The 16,108-nt window shown below is 42.2% G+C and overlaps 2 protein-coding genes across 6 annotated transcripts in view; one reads left to right on the top strand and one right to left on the bottom strand.

The window, feature by feature from the left end:
• scn1lab (sodium channel, voltage-gated, type I like, alpha b) overlaps nt 1-12,493 on the top strand; it is a 44,778-nt gene extending 32,285 nt beyond the window's left edge. For 2 of the 4 annotated variants that reach the window (XM_034864385.1, XM_034864387.1), the window contains 3 exons: nt 836-1,106; nt 1,211-2,533; nt 12,482-12,493. In XM_034864385.1, the coding sequence (XP_034720276.1) occupies nt 836-1,106; nt 1,211-2,406 (1,467 nt within the window). In that variant the 3' untranslated portion in view covers nt 2,407-2,533; nt 12,482-12,493. Of the gene's footprint in view, nt 1-835; nt 1,107-1,210; nt 2,534-12,481 lie in introns of those variants that run through there. The other 2 variants (XM_034864384.1, XM_034864386.1) reach the window with 1 other exon arrangement.
• LOC117939263 (cysteine/serine-rich nuclear protein 3-like) lies at nt 6,878-14,280 on the bottom strand. Of its 2 annotated transcripts, none has more exons than XM_034864462.1 (5): nt 13,874-14,280; nt 12,038-12,208; nt 10,658-10,914; nt 10,187-10,483; nt 6,878-9,110 (listed from the first exon to the last, which is right to left on the bottom strand). In XM_034864462.1, the coding sequence occupies exons 2-5, from the start codon at nt 12,183-12,185 to the stop codon at nt 7,995-7,997; spliced, it is 1,818 nt and encodes a 605-aa protein (XP_034720353.1). In that variant the 5' UTR covers nt 12,186-12,208; nt 13,874-14,280; the 3' UTR covers nt 6,878-7,994. The 2 variants fall into 2 exon arrangements, with proteins under 2 accessions (XP_034720353.1, XP_034720352.1); XM_034864461.1 differs by having other exon boundaries at nt 10,172-10,483; nt 13,874-14,279.
• Nucleotides 14,281-16,108: the final 1,828 nt, after the last annotated feature.

The following is a 16,108-nucleotide window of genomic DNA, read 5'->3' on the forward strand; positions in this document are numbered from 1 at the left end:
CTAACTGTGCCACTAGAGGCCTGTAACTTGCTCAGAACACTGCAGCCAGAATCCGGACAAAAACTAGAAAACATGATCACATCTGATCACACACACAAGTACACACAGCAGTAAGCATGATCGGTCTGCGTACAGAAAATGAGTAATGAGTTTGGGTCGCCTTATTTGACAGAAATCTATGTTTCTTCCCTGGTATTTTTGACAATTTGATAAACAAAATGTATATTTTTGAGTGAATACAAACCCCAATTAACAAAACCTGTAAAAAAAATACAAATATTTAGAAAAATCACAGGGAGAGTCATTTTGGTTCTGGTGAATTTCCTTTGGGGAAGGCTAAAGCTTCTGGGGGGGAAAAATCCTTTCTGCATCAAACCTTTTAACTTGTTGACTTATGTTACTGGTTTGGTATGGTTTATTATCACCGGATTTGATATGATTTTATCAGGATCCTCATTAGCTGGTGCAGAACATCAGCTACTCTTCTTGGGCTCCACATGAAACATGACCGGCAGATGGGACATTTTCAGACTAAACAACCACACAAATTCTTTCAAAGCAAACATAGCCATATACATTGCTCATATATATATATACAGTATATATGAGGAATATGTATGGTTACACTTAATTCAGTGTAACCATTCACTAAATTCATTGTTTTGTTGCTGTTTGTTATTTCTGTTCCTTTAATTGTAAAGTGCACGGAAACCATGTATATTGGTGATTTTACACTTTAAATAAATGTGATTGATTGATAGGATACCAATGGTCTACAAGTGGAAGTGTAAAATGACTTCTGCTCTCCTGTCTCTTGTCCGCCTCCTGCGCCCAGAATTCATTTCAGGGCTGCGTGTTTGACTGCATCACGAAGCAGGCCTTCGACATCGTGATCATGATCCTCATCTGCCTCAACATGGTGACCATGATGGTGGAGACGGACGACCAGACGCCGGAAATGGACAAAATCCTCTACTGGATCAATCTGGTTTTCATCATTCTCTTCACCGCCGAGTGCATGCTCAAGATGATCTCCCTGCGTCACTATTACTTCACCATCGGTTGGAACATATTTGACTTTGTGGTGGTGATCCTGTCTATTGTAGGTAAGGAGATATTTGAGGGCCCTCAGCTTTTCACTGGATTTTAAATAAAATGGTGCGCTGAACGTGATTTCCTTTTTATTAAATTGTTTTTGTTTCTTTTGCAGGTATGTTTTTATCCGAAGTCATCGAGAAGTACTTTGTGTCCCCGACGCTGTTCAGAGTGATCCGTCTGGCCAGGATAGGCCGCATCCTCCGCCTTATCAAAGGTGCCAAAGGCATCCGGACGCTTCTCTTTGCCTTGATGATGTCACTCCCCGCCTTGTTCAACATCGGCCTCCTTCTCTTCTTGGTCATGTTCATCTACGCCATCTTTGGCATGTCCAACTTCGCCTACGTCAAGCGTGAGGCGGGGATCGACGACATGTTCAACTTCGAGACCTTCGGGAACAGCATGATCTGCCTGTTTCAGATCACCACGTCGGCCGGGTGGGACGGCCTGCTTGCGCCCATCCTGAACAAGCGGGAGCCTGACTGCGACAGCCAGATGGAGCACCCGGGCAACAACTACAAGGGCAACTGTGGCAACCCATCGGTGGGCATCTTCTTCTTTGTCAGCTACATCATCATCTGCTTCCTGATCGTGGTCAACATGTACATTGCCGTCATCCTGGAGAACTTCAGCGTGGCCACGGAGGAGAGTGCTGAGCCCCTGAGCGAGGACGACTTTGAGATGTTCTACGAGGTGTGGGAGCGCTTCGACCCAGACGCCACCCAGTTCATGGAGTACAGCAAGTTGTCGGCCTTCGCTGATGCCCTAGACCCGCCGCTGCGCATGGCCAAACCCAACATGCTGCAGCTCATCTCCATGGACCTGCCGATGGTGAGCGGCGAGCGCATCCACTGCCTTGACATCCTGTTCGCCTTCACCAAGCGTGTGTTGGGCGAGAGCGGCGAGATGGACGTGCTGCGCGGGCAGATGGAGGAGCGCTTCATGGCGTCCAACCCATCCAAGGTGTCTTACGAGCCCATCACCACCACCCTGCGCCGCAAACAGGAGGACATGGCTGCCGTGATCATCCAGAGGGCCTTCCGTCGCTACATGATGCGCCTGGCCATGAAGAAGGCCTCCACCCTCTACAAGGAGAAGCTAAAGGAGGGCCTCCGGGACCCCGACAAGGACGTGATGGTCATCAGCAAGTTCAACGAGAACTCCACCTCGGACAAAACGGACATGACGCCCTCCACGGCCTCCCTGCCGTCTTACAACAGCGTTACGAAATCAGACAAGGACAAGTATGAGAAAGAAAAAAAGCGGGAAAGACAGAAAGACGTAGACTTTTTAAATAAGAACAAAAAATAGTGCATCAGAGACACAAGGGAGATTTGTTTACAACTTCTAAAGAGGGTGGATAGATGTATGTCCCTTTTGCGTTGATTGTTGAGAGATAAGGAACGCTAACCCAAGACAGGCCGAAAACGGGAGTGATGTAGAAACAAAACAACCCTGCAGATATTGCCAGAGATTGACTGGAATATGACATGGAAAAGCCTCTGTGCAAAAACGCTTGTGATTTTCCTATTGGTTGTTGTTACTATCTGACACACTTGAGTGTGCTGTTAAGTTGTCCGTAGCTAGTGCTGCTGCTACTACTATAAATCCAGTTTCTTGAATTTAACAATGGCTGTATCACTTAAGTACTCATAGTTACAAGGTTTCATTTGTTTTTTTTATGAGAAAGAATGTTTTCTACTTTTTTTGTGTGTGTATGATGATTGTGAGAATGTGACCACTGCTTTCACTGTTGTAAAATCACCAAGGGCAGACCAAGTCAATGCTGGAAACTACACCAACCATCTGAAAGTACAGTGCTGCCACACTACGGGTCGCTGCCACAATGCTCTTGGTTTGTAAAGTATACGCAGCTATAAACGGAAAGCATGCCTCTGAAGTGCAAGGGACAAATTCAGTTCATCGTATTCACTGGTGTGCCATCAGTTATTGTTGAAATCTGTATTGTGCTTCTAGTCTGCCATCACCCTATTTCAATAGAAAACACAAGTCTCTGAATACAGAGAAGTTGAATGTATGCAAGGCACATTTGAAGAAATTGTTTGACACTCTGACAAAAAAAATCTGAGTTTTTTTTTTTTTTGCTGCGATTTAGATGAGGAAGATTGATACCACGCTCCTATCTGGCAGTGGTATCAATCTTTTCATCTACCCCTCATTTATTTCATCTAGGTGCCTAATTCCCCAAAAATGTCAAAACTGTTCCTTTAAGGCGACACTTGTATCTACTCGTTCATCTGCTTTTGTGTTGCATCGTCTCCCTCACACGTTTGTTTCCCCCTTTAGTCTCCCAGAGCTCTTGTAAAGAAAAAAGAAGTAATGAAAAGAAAATGTCAATCTGTCTAACTGCTTTCACGCTAGAACATGACAATATATCACATTTAAAGGTTTATATATATCCCAAATGTTTGTATAACATTCATGTTGTTCCAAGATTCAGAAGTGAGTGGTTTTAATGTAGTGGTTTTGTTTGTATGTAATATTGCTATTTGGGCCCACAGTATGCATCACACTTACATTTGATGTAAGAGCACTTTTTATCCCCACTGCTACGTAATACCAATTGTGGCAGTCATACATGTCAGTTTGCGCGTGCGAGATATGTATGTCTATGTGTATATTTGTCACAAAGGGGATAATGTAAGCATCTATCTCTTTATGTGAATGAGTGTGTTTTTGTGCAACTGGGGTCTGCAGGTGGTTTGTTCCACTGATTATAAATAACATTTTTACTGTAGATATGAGTGCATTATTCCAGTCTTTGGATTTGATTCAAATTTGATTCTAGAACTCATCTTTTTCTTTTTTTTCTGCACTGTACCAGAAGATGAAACCTGTGTATGGTCCCCATATCTGTAGATAGAAACCATGAAGCAATCAGTAGCCATCTCTCATTGCGCTTGTGGTGTTTTAGTGAACTGCATGCAAGAAGTGACTACTGTCCGCTCATATGGTAATATAATTTCAAAGCCAAAAGAATAAAGGACATATTTTTTGTAAACACTTGTTTATTTTTGCCATTTTCTTTCCAGCCTTGTCTTAGTTTGATGGTTCCAAATGTTTTTCTGGGAGTGTCATCTGCTCTTTGGCCTGTGATCTGAACCTGAACTTTTGGTTGAGCAGGATCATTCATGTGGTACAAATACATGTTACACTTAACTATGTATCAATTTGCAAAATGTGACAAGTGACTTTCTTTTGTTATATAACCAAAGATGTGGCAACAAAACCCAATCTAGAATTCCAAAATAAAACCTATTTTGGAAGCATATTTTGTCTAATGTGTAATGTAAAAATCTAATGACGTCATTACACACATGGACAAATTTTACAGTGTGCTATTTATAGACATAACACATAATAATCATCCACAGATGGGATCACAAACACAAGTCGAGCGTCAACATTCTTCACTTCAGAACACACTACTGGTACGCGCTACTAGGTTGATCAAAAAAATAAAACAATTTAAGATCTACTTACTAGATTTCTTTCAGAGAATGTGGTTTCTTCTGGACCTTTCCTAGGTTCCCATAAGACCGTCTATTATCACGTCACTTAAGCTACAAACTGACCTGACAGCTGAGCAACTGATCCCTATTGCGTCTAAAACCCTTGAACAATGGCTTAACCCCTTCATGTTGGAGGATGTCAGTGGTTAAAAACCCTTGAAGAAATATGCAAAGTGGACCCTGAGTTAGAATGCAGTTTTGTGTTTCTGAAAGCCAGCAAACACAAAGTGTGTAAATCCTTGGGTTAGACAGAATGAAGGGACATGGCTGAAAGAGAGAGTGGAATACCATGTTAGAATGTAATGCTATTTTTATGTGCATTTTGCCAATATTCAATTTTGATTTATTGTCAATTAATACCAGAAGAAATCTTAGGACACTCTACAGAGTAGGTCTAGACCCCACTAATACCCAGACCCAACAATCCCCCCCCAAAAAATAAAAATTCATTCATATTCATTGGGATAAACAGAAAGGCGATGGAGGTGAAAGACTACCCCCACCCAGCATCCCCCTACCAACGCTTTGCTGCTCCTGCTTCTCTCTTCCTGTTGCCTGGCAACCTACCATTACAGCTCCCCTGCCTGTGATTGATCAGCAGTGTCTCTGAGCTTGCTTACCCACGATACCTTGCTGGGTAAAACCAAGCAGGCATTCCCTGGTCCACCAATCAACAACACAGTGGGTACACACCTTACCCGTTTGATTCTATAAGAGCCCAGTGATGGCTTTGTGTTCCTATTGAAGACCAGTGTACAGCCTATATTTGTGCATCACTGTGGGAAGAATCCCTACTGAATGTTCTGTACATTCAGTCCCTATTGTACCCAGTGTGTGTTGTGTATCAAATGAGCCATAATATGTAATTTCTATAACTGAATAGACTCGCCAATGAGGTGACAACACAACACAGGGCTTCCTCTTGCCCCTGTCTGATCTTGCCCCACCCAAACACACTGTTGTTAACTCAGCAGTGCTCTCTAGAGGCTACAAGGTGCAACAAAGTCCAACGGGAAGCACTGGTGCACTGTAGAAATGAGAATGGGACCACAGGGTGACACAGCAGTGAGACAGAAAACCAAAATGTCCCCGATGCCTGAGTTGTTTGCACATTTTTAAAGTTTTCAGTGAGGGAAAGAAAGGTTTGCTGAAAGAGGAGCGGTATTCCCGCAAAACGTTTGTCACAGATTGCCCTGAGGCAGGAAATATGTAATCAACAAATTCACTGACGTCAGAAACAATGGTTTAACCCCATCATGTCGCAGGATGTCAGTGGCCAGTCAGTTGTTAAGCAACAGATGCCATCTGCTGGTAATAAGATAGAGTACTCTGAGAAATTTTGTCTGATCCTGATCAAGACATTATTGTTCTATTTATTAGCATATTGTTACAAGAATTCAGACCTATCTACACAATAAATTAACCACCTTTAAACTGAGATGGATGTTGAAAAAAGTTTTTATTCACACTCATTAAAATGTACAGTTTCTTTAAAAAGAATATTTAACATATTTGGCCCCCAGTTTTGGCAGTATTGAGAGAAAAAGATTATTACACAAACAAGCCTATCTGAAAACTGAAAAAGTGCAGTTTACCACATTGTTCACAAGACTGTAAAATGATATATAACATGCACCGACAAATGGTGTGTTTAAGATAGACTATATGAAACAGAATTGTGTTGTTTATAAGTCCAGAAGAAGGCAAGAAGAGTTGGCATCAGTCTATAGTGATGATGGCAGCATTTTCACATGTTCACATTTCAGTGTGCTGTAGTTCACATGTCAACATGTGTTTGAGAGTTTTTTCTTCTGTAGGATTAAACAACACTAAGAGTCCCCACACTAGCAGACCTATGAGGCTGTATGGCTGGTAGGAGCAGCGGCGCCTTGAGCTAAATGCTAATGTCAGCCTGCTAACATGCTAACAATTATCTTTACATTATCTTAATTTAGCATGTTTAACATCTGCTAACTAGCACTAAACATAAAGTACAGCCAGGGTTGGTATGGGACAAAGTTGACACAATTTTGCCCTTATGATGGCACTAGATGAAAAGTCAAACTAGCAACTACTGATTTTTTTTAGCTACTTGGAGACATCTGAAGTAAGCTGTAGATACAACACTAACATAGCCTTACAATCTGAGTTGATATGGCTAACACGTTAGCAAAAAGGTGCCTTTTTACACATCCAGCAGACACTGAGCAACATTAGCATTCCATGTGAATTATGTCTTTTTCCACCTGATGAATGTGTGTCTAATATTCCCCCTTTTACCTCTGTTTTTGGTCTCCACCAACTCCTGAGGGAAATGTCTGTCTCTTTAGCTGCTAAATGCACAACTATGATCACCAGCTAGGTGCCACTATTGTCTGCTATTTCGTGAAGGACTGGTCATAAATGTATCTTTTACATATTTACTATTCATATGCAGATATCTGTTTGTAGATACAACCAAAATGTCATTGACTAGTGCTGTAAACATGACAGGCGCATGGAAGAGGAAATCTTCATTCAGATATCTGTTATCCGATATCTACTAGCTTCACTGTTGCGGACTTTTGTCAGAGTGATAGCCAATGAGTTCTGAGATTGCATACAAGTAGTCAAGATCCATAATTAATAATATAACATGTCTGCTTTAAGAAATGTCCAAACATATTATAACTCATTCTGTGCGGAACAAGAATGTCTGTACATTATTTTAATATTGTTCAGACATTAGTTGAACTGAGATATACAAGTCTAAACCGAAGATGTGAGCAAAAAAAGGAACAAAAATGTACTTAGTATGAATTAGAACAGATTTATGTTGGCAGTCACTCATATAAATACCAATGTTTTGCCAGTGGCATCACTTATCATTTTACAGTTTGTGTAAAGCCTTGAAACATCTTAGCTAAAAGGAACACATGCTATACAGACAGGCATTTAAGAACGATTAGCAACAAGGATGAGACAGCACAATGTAAAATAGTAAAACAATACAATGCACCTCAAAATCTTGATTTGTCATAGATGCCATTCACAACCAGGAAGCATGCTGTTATGATCAAATACTGTGTAAGAGGGCTTAAATGATACTCCATAAATTGACAAGTAACACATAGAAACACTATTTTGTTTTATTGAATTTTGTCAATTAAGTTTTTGTTATTTAATAGTCTGTATTTAAACCAACAATCCAGGAAAGGTTTAGAGACAAATAGAGATAAAACGAGATCACCTCTTTGAGCCTGTGTGACTCATTCTGTCTTTGGAAGTGCACTTATCAAGAACAAATCAAACTGATGCCTGAAGCTCACAGTTCTTGATTAAAGATTTCCAATTATTAACTGAGGCCTCTCTGAAGCGTTTGAGTCATCAGGTACTCTCTGTGCATGACGTGTGTGTGATTTGATTGGCGTCTCCGTGCTTTTGCGGTCCTGGCAGCTCCTTTATCAGCTCCATTACTTCCCCCTTTGTCTGCGCCGTAGACCCAGCCGAAGCCTCAGTCTGTGAGTCACGGCGTTCTGGATTGTTCTGGTGGTCTGTGGGGAGCGGCTGTTTGGCAGCTGCACCCACGGGGGCAGTGTTGCTCTCATGGGTGTCTACCTGTGTGCGAGTTTGGAGTGCCGGGGTCTCTGCGGGGTCTGGGAAAAGGCCAGAAGTGCTTTGGCGGTGGAGTTCTGGTTTTATTTCTGACTCTAATGCAGTCTCTACTGTGGGGAGTGTCTGGGTGACATGGACATTTTCACTGAGGAAAGCATGGGTGTCATTCACAGAGCTGTCTGTTTGATAACGCTGCATGGAGGGAGTGTTGTTGTGGAAGGGGTTGCCAAGGCTCATGAGTGTGTTGTTAGAGTAACTCAGCACAGAGGGAAGTGGAACCGAGTAGGGCGGAGGACTCGTTCCATGCAACGAGCAACCCCAATCTTCCTCCTCTTCATCATCTTCTTCATCCCCATCGTCTTCATCATCGTCTTCTTCTTCTTCTTCTTCATCTTCTTCTTCTTCTTCTTCTTCATCAGGGTCCATTGTGTCTAAGCTGTGTGTGCTGCAGTCCGACAGCCCGCTGCAAACACTGCTGCCATCCTCCTCTTCCTCATATGCTTCATCATCCTCATCCTCTTCGTCTTCTTCTTCCTCTTCTTCCTCCTCTTCATGTAGATGTGAATCGGTGTCGCCTGTGTTTTGGAGGTGCAGGATGGGAATGGGAATGTGTGACGTGCCACTTATCAATGGGAACTGCAGATTCGGCGGCTGCTGCTGCTGCTGGACCAAGGAGGAGTCGCCATGGTAACCGTTGCCATTGGTTACAAGCTGCGGCTCCGGCTGCTGCTGCTGCTGCTGCTGCTCCTCGCGGCTCTTCTCTAGTTCCAGCTTCATGATGGTGTGCAGAAAGTGGGTGCGTACCCGGACCGGGTTGAACTCCAGGCGTCCCATGCTGTTGCTGCAGCCGTCTTTGGTGCAGCCACAAGGGAAAGACATGCGGTCCACCTGGGGATAAAGAAAAATTAACCTGTGGCGTGCACAGAAGCTGTCAGATTGCAGAAAGGAGGGAAGTGCAGGCATGACGCCCTTTGGGAAATGGTAGACAGCACTGGATATCGAATTTGTTTTTAAGCCAAATTGCCTCCAGAGTATTGAAAAATGCCTCATCATTCAATACCAAATTTCAGTAGCTAAGGAGTTAATCTCACCACTGACACTGAGCCAATAAGCATGCAGAATGCGTCTACCAAGATTTGATAATGACCGGGAATGGCTGTCTAAAGCAACGCGTCATAAAGGCAGCAGGAAAAACTCTACAAAATACAATTTTTGCCATAATGTCTAGTTGTGCAATTTCTTTTTGTTGAAATGGATTTTGTAAAATGTGGATCGAAAAAAGAATCATTCAGGAACCTGTATTGAAGTCACAGTTTTGGTACCGGTACCGGTATCAAAGATTTGTGAAAGAAACCCAGCCTTGCTACTTACTATAATCCTAAAAGCCGAAATAATAACAGTACAATAGAATTTGGAGAAGAGACCTGACCTTTGTGTAAGGACAAATACACTATAATAAAATTATTAAAATATTGGGTAGACATTTTCCCTCTTTTTTTTTTAAATGAGGACAAAAGCCTTGTGACGCTGTTCATTTCCAGTTTGCCCTACTGAGAAGAGCTGGTCATAGACCTACCAGTATTGATATGAGAGGTGATTTTCCAAATTTTGAACACAGCATCACACATGTTAACGATTTAACAACTCCTTTAATGTTTTCTCACACAAATAATTTACAAGTAAAAATAAGCAGTGAAACTGTCAGCCAGTTCCCTTGAGAGCAATGATGCCGTGACCCTGTCACTGCAGAAGAAAAAAATTTAACTTTTTTCTAGTTTTGGTGTTATAATTTTGACCGGATAAGTATATGTTTTGAAAATGAAAAAAAACTCCAAGGATTTATGACTTAAGTTTTTGTCAAAAATGTATAAAATTTCAGTTTGACTTTAAAAAAGTTCTACTGTACAGACAGACATGAACAAAACATTAGTATTATAGATGGGCCTCACCACAGTTCCATTTACCTGGCACTTAATGCCGGCCAGGCTGCAAGCACAGGTCTCCGGATCGCATATCCCCCGGCAGCGGCACCCACACTCTTCTCGGGACACGCGGAGGGTACGCAGCTCGTGTTTCTCCTCTACGTCAATGCGTCGAACCCCTGAGGTACGGAGAAGGGCCCGGCGCCTCCTGGTAGTCAGAGGCTGGAGGAAGAAGTAATCATCCACCTCCGTGTTGTCCACATCCAGGTCGTCTTCGGAGATATCATCAAGCGTCAGGGTATCCGCCTCCACGGATGACACAGTGCCATTCTTAGTCAGCTGGAGGACAGAAAAAGTAAGTAATTGGATTGGACCATGTATGTATGCCTAAACATAAATGTAGCCTCTCAGTCGAACACGTTAAGCTGAAGACTGACTACCAAAACTTCTGAATCTCAAGATCCAAACATTCTACAGCAGGTAAATGAGGCTTTGATAAGTCGTCCCACTGACTTTGTGCTTGATGGCATTGAGTTTCTCCTCTTTGAGGTGATCCCTCAGCATGTTCCGGTGGCTCCGTTTCTGCTCCATGGCAAACTCCCTGAGGCTGAAGTGCTTCACCCCGCTGTGACGTGGTGACATCCCCAAGGTGCTGCCGCCCTGTGTAGGCACACTGGTGAAGCCCTGCCGACGGTTGAAGTAGTACACCGTCACGCTCTCAAAGTGAACGTTGCGGCCCCGCAGTCGCTTCGATTGCTGCTGGAGAGTGGCTGAGATTGAGACAGATAGGTGAAAACATACTGAATGAAAAAAGAAACCAAGTCAACCAGCTCTTAATTTCTGATGGACGTGAAAAAAATTAGGATAGTGTTCAGCAGGTGTACATTCGCTGGGTCACTGGGTCTTTTGGTGTTATACACTTGTGTGTCAACAGCATAGAACTCTAATTTAATGTAAAATCTCCATAATATGGTCCTGAGTAGATCCTCAGAGGACACCACAAGTGAGGGGGGGAGGGGACCTTTAGTAAGACGCCAGGAATAAGACCAATTGAGAGCCATGTCCTTGGTGCCAACCTGTCATGCAATTAAAATGGAGCAGCATACAGAGTCAAACGCAAAGTGTAAATAAATGGCAGTTTTAGTACAATAAAAAGCAAAAGCCAGATTGAAACTGTGTGGTGATATACAACAAATGAAAATGTATTCTTATTGGTACGCATACTTGTTGCTGTTGAATTAGGGTGATCACTTCATAGAAACAGATATACTCCTTACACTCAGCCCTGTTAGGCCACTAATGCTGTTGGGGGAAAGATTGATTTACTGATTCATGATTAATTAAATGCAAAACAGCACATTGTTGGTGCATGTGATCATAGTGTCAAGTGAAAAAGCATACATAAAAATCCCCAAATGATCCCCACAGTAACCATGTTTTCTTTCTTTAGGACCCTGTTCTCACACTTCTCTGTCTATTTTTGTTGATTCGGCCATATTTTGAAATGTTGTTGTGCTTTTAACATAAGACCTGAAGTGTTTCTAATGCTTTTCATTGTACCAAAACATAGCCTACTAACTCTGTCCATTGTTTGCTTCATCTGCCTGCCTGTTCACATGTCACATGTTCACATCTGAATGTCAACTTATTTTTCTGTCTGCTAGTTTTCTGTTCGTCCAGCGGTCTGTCTGTCTGTATATTACTGTCGTCGTTTGTCTAAATATAGTAAAAGTATAAATATAGAGTAAAACTCACTAATGGTTTGTAGGATAGGAAGGTGGGGGGTGGGGGGGGGGGGGACATAGGGAGGGGTAGATTAGGAATAGCAACTTGACTGTGTCAATGTGAAAAACCTTGTGTTTTTAAAGCCACAGTGTGGTGATGTGATCTTACTGTCCAGCAGCCCAGAGGGAACAGGATGGTTGAGACTATCGCTGCTGTTGCCGCTGTCACTGCAGGACACGTCTTCATCAGAACCCTGGAGTGACAGGTAAGGGGGCGGGCCCTCCTCCAGCTTCCTCTTCAGGATCCCACTCATCATGTGGCTCCTCCCACTAGTCGCAACTACACAAAGGACAAAGTTCATTGGTGACCACAAATGTATTCAGAGAAGAACTATGACAATGATAATGGAGTGCAGTGGCTCATGAACTGTTAAATGTTCATGTAAATGATCCATTGTGTAGCCACAAAATTGAACTTAATGGAATTAATTCCGGAAGAAAACCCTGGTGACACAAAGCATTTGCAATTAGGTGGCCCTTACAGTGTTTAAGCTCACAAATAACATTTTACTCTTTTTGTAAAGGATTCTCAAACATGTCGGAAATTAAACAGATTATGTCATATTTAAAATCCATACTAACAGAATGAATTTATTTATCTTAAACCCATTTCAATTATCACACCAGCTGAACCTACTCCATTCCCTGAACTACCACTCAATTATGCAGAATTTGATAAAAACTTGCAAAGCAAGCCCCTGACAGGAAGTGAGATTACTAATGAAGTATTTGATCACCCATTTTTTTATCACTGTTTTTATACTTTGAATTTCAAACATAACACATTTTTCAAAAGTACTTCTCAATTGAGCTTACTTAACATGGATTTGCAGGGAATCTAGGTTTGTTTAAGATTTGTTGTGCAAATTTGGCACCCCACCAGTATCTGATGTTAGGTGACCTTCCCTAACTTGCAAAGCTTTACAAGTTGAGAATGACTCACACCAAATGAAATGTGGCGCTCGTTAACATTTTCATTAGATGGTTCTCACACTTCAAAAGTGATGGTGTTGGTATTGGGGAGTGTGTCCTTAGCCCTCTGTTCTTTGTCAATACTTAAATTTCAAATTTAAAAAACTGTTTAGCTGACTGCTTGGAATGGTAGAGGATTACATCATATGCAGCAGAGCGAAATGCTTGGCCAAGCTTTTCCTCTCAAACTGGCTTTGTCTCCTATCTCTTACTACCAACTGCAATACAAATATTCCTGTGCCTTGTCCTTCACCGCCTAATCTTCATTTTCATTTTCATTCCTCATTTCTTTTAGTTCCTCCATTCCTTATTCATTTGTTTCTTTTATTTTAAGCTCCCGTTCCATTTACTCTCTATCTTCAGCCTCCCTGGTTTTATATAGTCATATACAACGGCTCACCACTTTTCAGGAATAAAACATGTAAAACCCGAAAGATCTGTAGTAGAAGAGACACTACATAACATCCCAATGTATTTGATGTCCCGGATGGAAGAAAAACTGCAATACCCCCTGTATTGCAGTTTTTCTTCCATCCAGGAAGCGTTCCCGTGCTAGCCATGCCTCTTTCACCTAAACATCCCTGCTGGTCAAGCTCTCTTGACTGGTGCCATTTAGAGCACCAATCCCGCACACACTTGCACACACACACACACACACACACACGCACACGCACACACACACGCACACACTCACGCACACACACACGCAAACACACACGCACACACACACGCACACACACACACACACACACACTCACATATATATATGTACACACACACACACACAAACAACCCTGCTCACATGTCTGCATGCATGCGCAACCTCCCACTCTCCATGTCCACATCCCAAACACTAACAGGGGAAATCTTATTGACAAATGTAAATCAGCATCACCCTGTGACGTGAACGAATCTCTGCTTGTGTTGTTGCATGCAGAAAGGCTTTCTTTGAGTCTGTTTGACCGCCACTGACCTGTTTCCTCGGCTTGCCTTTGGTTTCCAGGAAGTCCTCGACTCTCTCCTCTGCATCACACAGTGTTCACCAGCAGCAGCCAAACATCCCCATGTGTCGTGATGATGCAGTGAGCGCTGCCATGATGCCGGCTCTCTTTCTCTCTTTCTCTCTCTCTCGCTCACTCTCTTTCTCTCTCTCTCTCTCTCTTGCTCTCTCTCTCTCTTGCTCTCTCTCTGTATCTCTCTTTCGAGCAGTCTCTTGCACTATTGTACAGCACTGAACAACACCTCTGCCTCTGTCCCTATCTCATGCGTTCTCCCTCTGCACCTTCATCCTTTGCTCATACTGTCAAGTCTCTTGCTCTGCACCCCCTTCCTTGCTTCCTCTCTCTCTCTCTCTCTCTCTCTCTCTCTCTCTCTCCCTCCCTCCCTCTCTCTCTCTCTCTCTCTCTCTCTCTCCCTCTCTCTCTCTCTCTCTCTCTCTCCTCACAAAGACTTGTTAGCCCGATGCTGGAGCGCTGGAGCTTGACTGAGGTGAAGCAAGCCCTTGGAGATCACAGAGAGAAAGGGAGGGGGCAGTGGATGTGGGGGTTGATGGGATGGGGTGGGGGTGGGAAGTATGTAATACCTCTTTTTCACAGTATTCAGGGCAATTATTCGCACAAATATGTAAGCAATATTTCTTTACAACAACAAAAAATAAGTGAAAACAGTGAATTTCTCCACCTAACGTCACAGGGGATATACATTTATTCCCCATTCCCTTCTTTATTTTATTTCTCACATTTATTACTTCTCAGGGTATTTATAATGCAGATGTAATGCACTGTTATGTTCCTCCTTTTAGTATCCATGAAAGGCTATTTGAAATTTAATTTTATCGACAGTGGAGACAAATTATACAGAGGAAACAAGAGATGCTGCACTTTAAATTTGAACCATCGTCATGAAATTCAAAGGGAAATTGCAGTCTGCCAACAAATGTGTTCTTTCAGCTTTCTTTCCCATTTCAGCTATGTTGATAATTTACAGCCCAGTTTATAAGGATTACATTGTTTCATGGGGTGGGTTTCTGTACATCTGATCCATTACATATGCACTGTAAGCTATACTAAAAATATGTACTGTATGTAGAAACCAGCTAAATGAATACATTTCCAATGTGTTACACATTAAATTATTGATATAAAAAGAACCAAATAATTTCCTTGGTTTAAAAGATGAGACAGCACTTACTCTGCTAAGCTTGTCAACATAAGCTTCATTTTTATCACTCATCATGATTTGACTTAGCTATCATCACAGTTAAATTCATGCAATCTGGGAACAAATTGGCTATCATCTGACACCCAATTAGCTTTGTATTACCTACATGTATCTGCATATGCAAGTATCTGTTTATAGAGACATCATCTCTCAACTCCAACTCTATTCTTGCTTCCCAAGTTGCTTTCTGGTCCCGGCGCACAGAAGAGGAAGTCTTGGCCCGGATATCTGCATCGGAACCCCTCCAAATATTGGCCATTGCATCCAAGGGGCTACCCCCAGGCTGACTGTTGACTTTTGAGCTTGCATACATAAAATGTATAGTTTAACAATAGTTACAATTTCAAAAAGCTGTTTTTGTTGCCCATGCATGACTCACTGCCTCTGCTTAAATGTACAACTCAGTGATGCACACATTCAAATTCAAGGTTGTGCTCTAGAAGTCATTAACTCAATCAACCACCAACTCATTTTGTCCTATACTAATACCTGAAGACATTAGATTAGCCCAAAACTGTGCTTTTTGCAAGCTAATAAGATAACCCAAGATGGTGAACAGTACACCTGCTAAACGTCAGCACCTTAGCATTGCCATTGTAAGCATGTTAGCAGGAAAAATGTCAAATTTGGTCTGAAATAAACCCAAATCTAAATCATCATTGTTCATTTCTTTTTAAATAACACTGATTTTATATGTAGTGCTTTGGACGATAACTATCAATACAAACCACATTTCTTTCAGAATTATGTGTTTAACCACCCAACCCCCACAGACAAGCCCCTAAACATGGTTGCTATAGTAATACTGGACCCGGAATGTTCTCTCTTCCGATAATAGTTGTGCTTGGTTGACGAACATCAGAAATAAAGCTACCAAGAGCCTTGAGTTTGTATGTACTGTACAGAGAAAAAGAGAGACTGTATGTGTATGTGTGTATGTGTGTATGTGTGTGTGTCTGTGTGTGTGTGTGTGTGTGTGTGTGTGTGT

The sequence above is a fragment of the Etheostoma cragini genome, chromosome 24, assembly GCF_013103735.1.
Source record: "Etheostoma cragini isolate CJK2018 chromosome 24, CSU_Ecrag_1.0, whole genome shotgun sequence".
Classification (NCBI taxonomy): domain Eukaryota; kingdom Metazoa; phylum Chordata; class Actinopteri; order Perciformes; family Percidae; genus Etheostoma; species Etheostoma cragini.

Excerpts from the sequence above, each read along its gene's own strand:
- LOC117939263 (XM_034864461.1), bottom strand. The coding sequence starts at position 12,185 with ATGATGAGTGGGATCCTGAAGAGGAAGCTGGAGGAGGGCCCGCCCCCT. Across the intron at positions 10,915-12,037 it reads TCCCTCTGGGCTGCTGGACA|CCACTCTCCAGCAGCAATCG; the intron begins GTAAGATCACAT and ends TCTCAATCTCAG. Across the intron at positions 10,484-10,657 it reads TCAATGCCATCAAGCACAAA|CTGACTAAGAATGGCACTGT; the intron begins GTCAGTGGGACG and ends TCTGTCCTCCAG.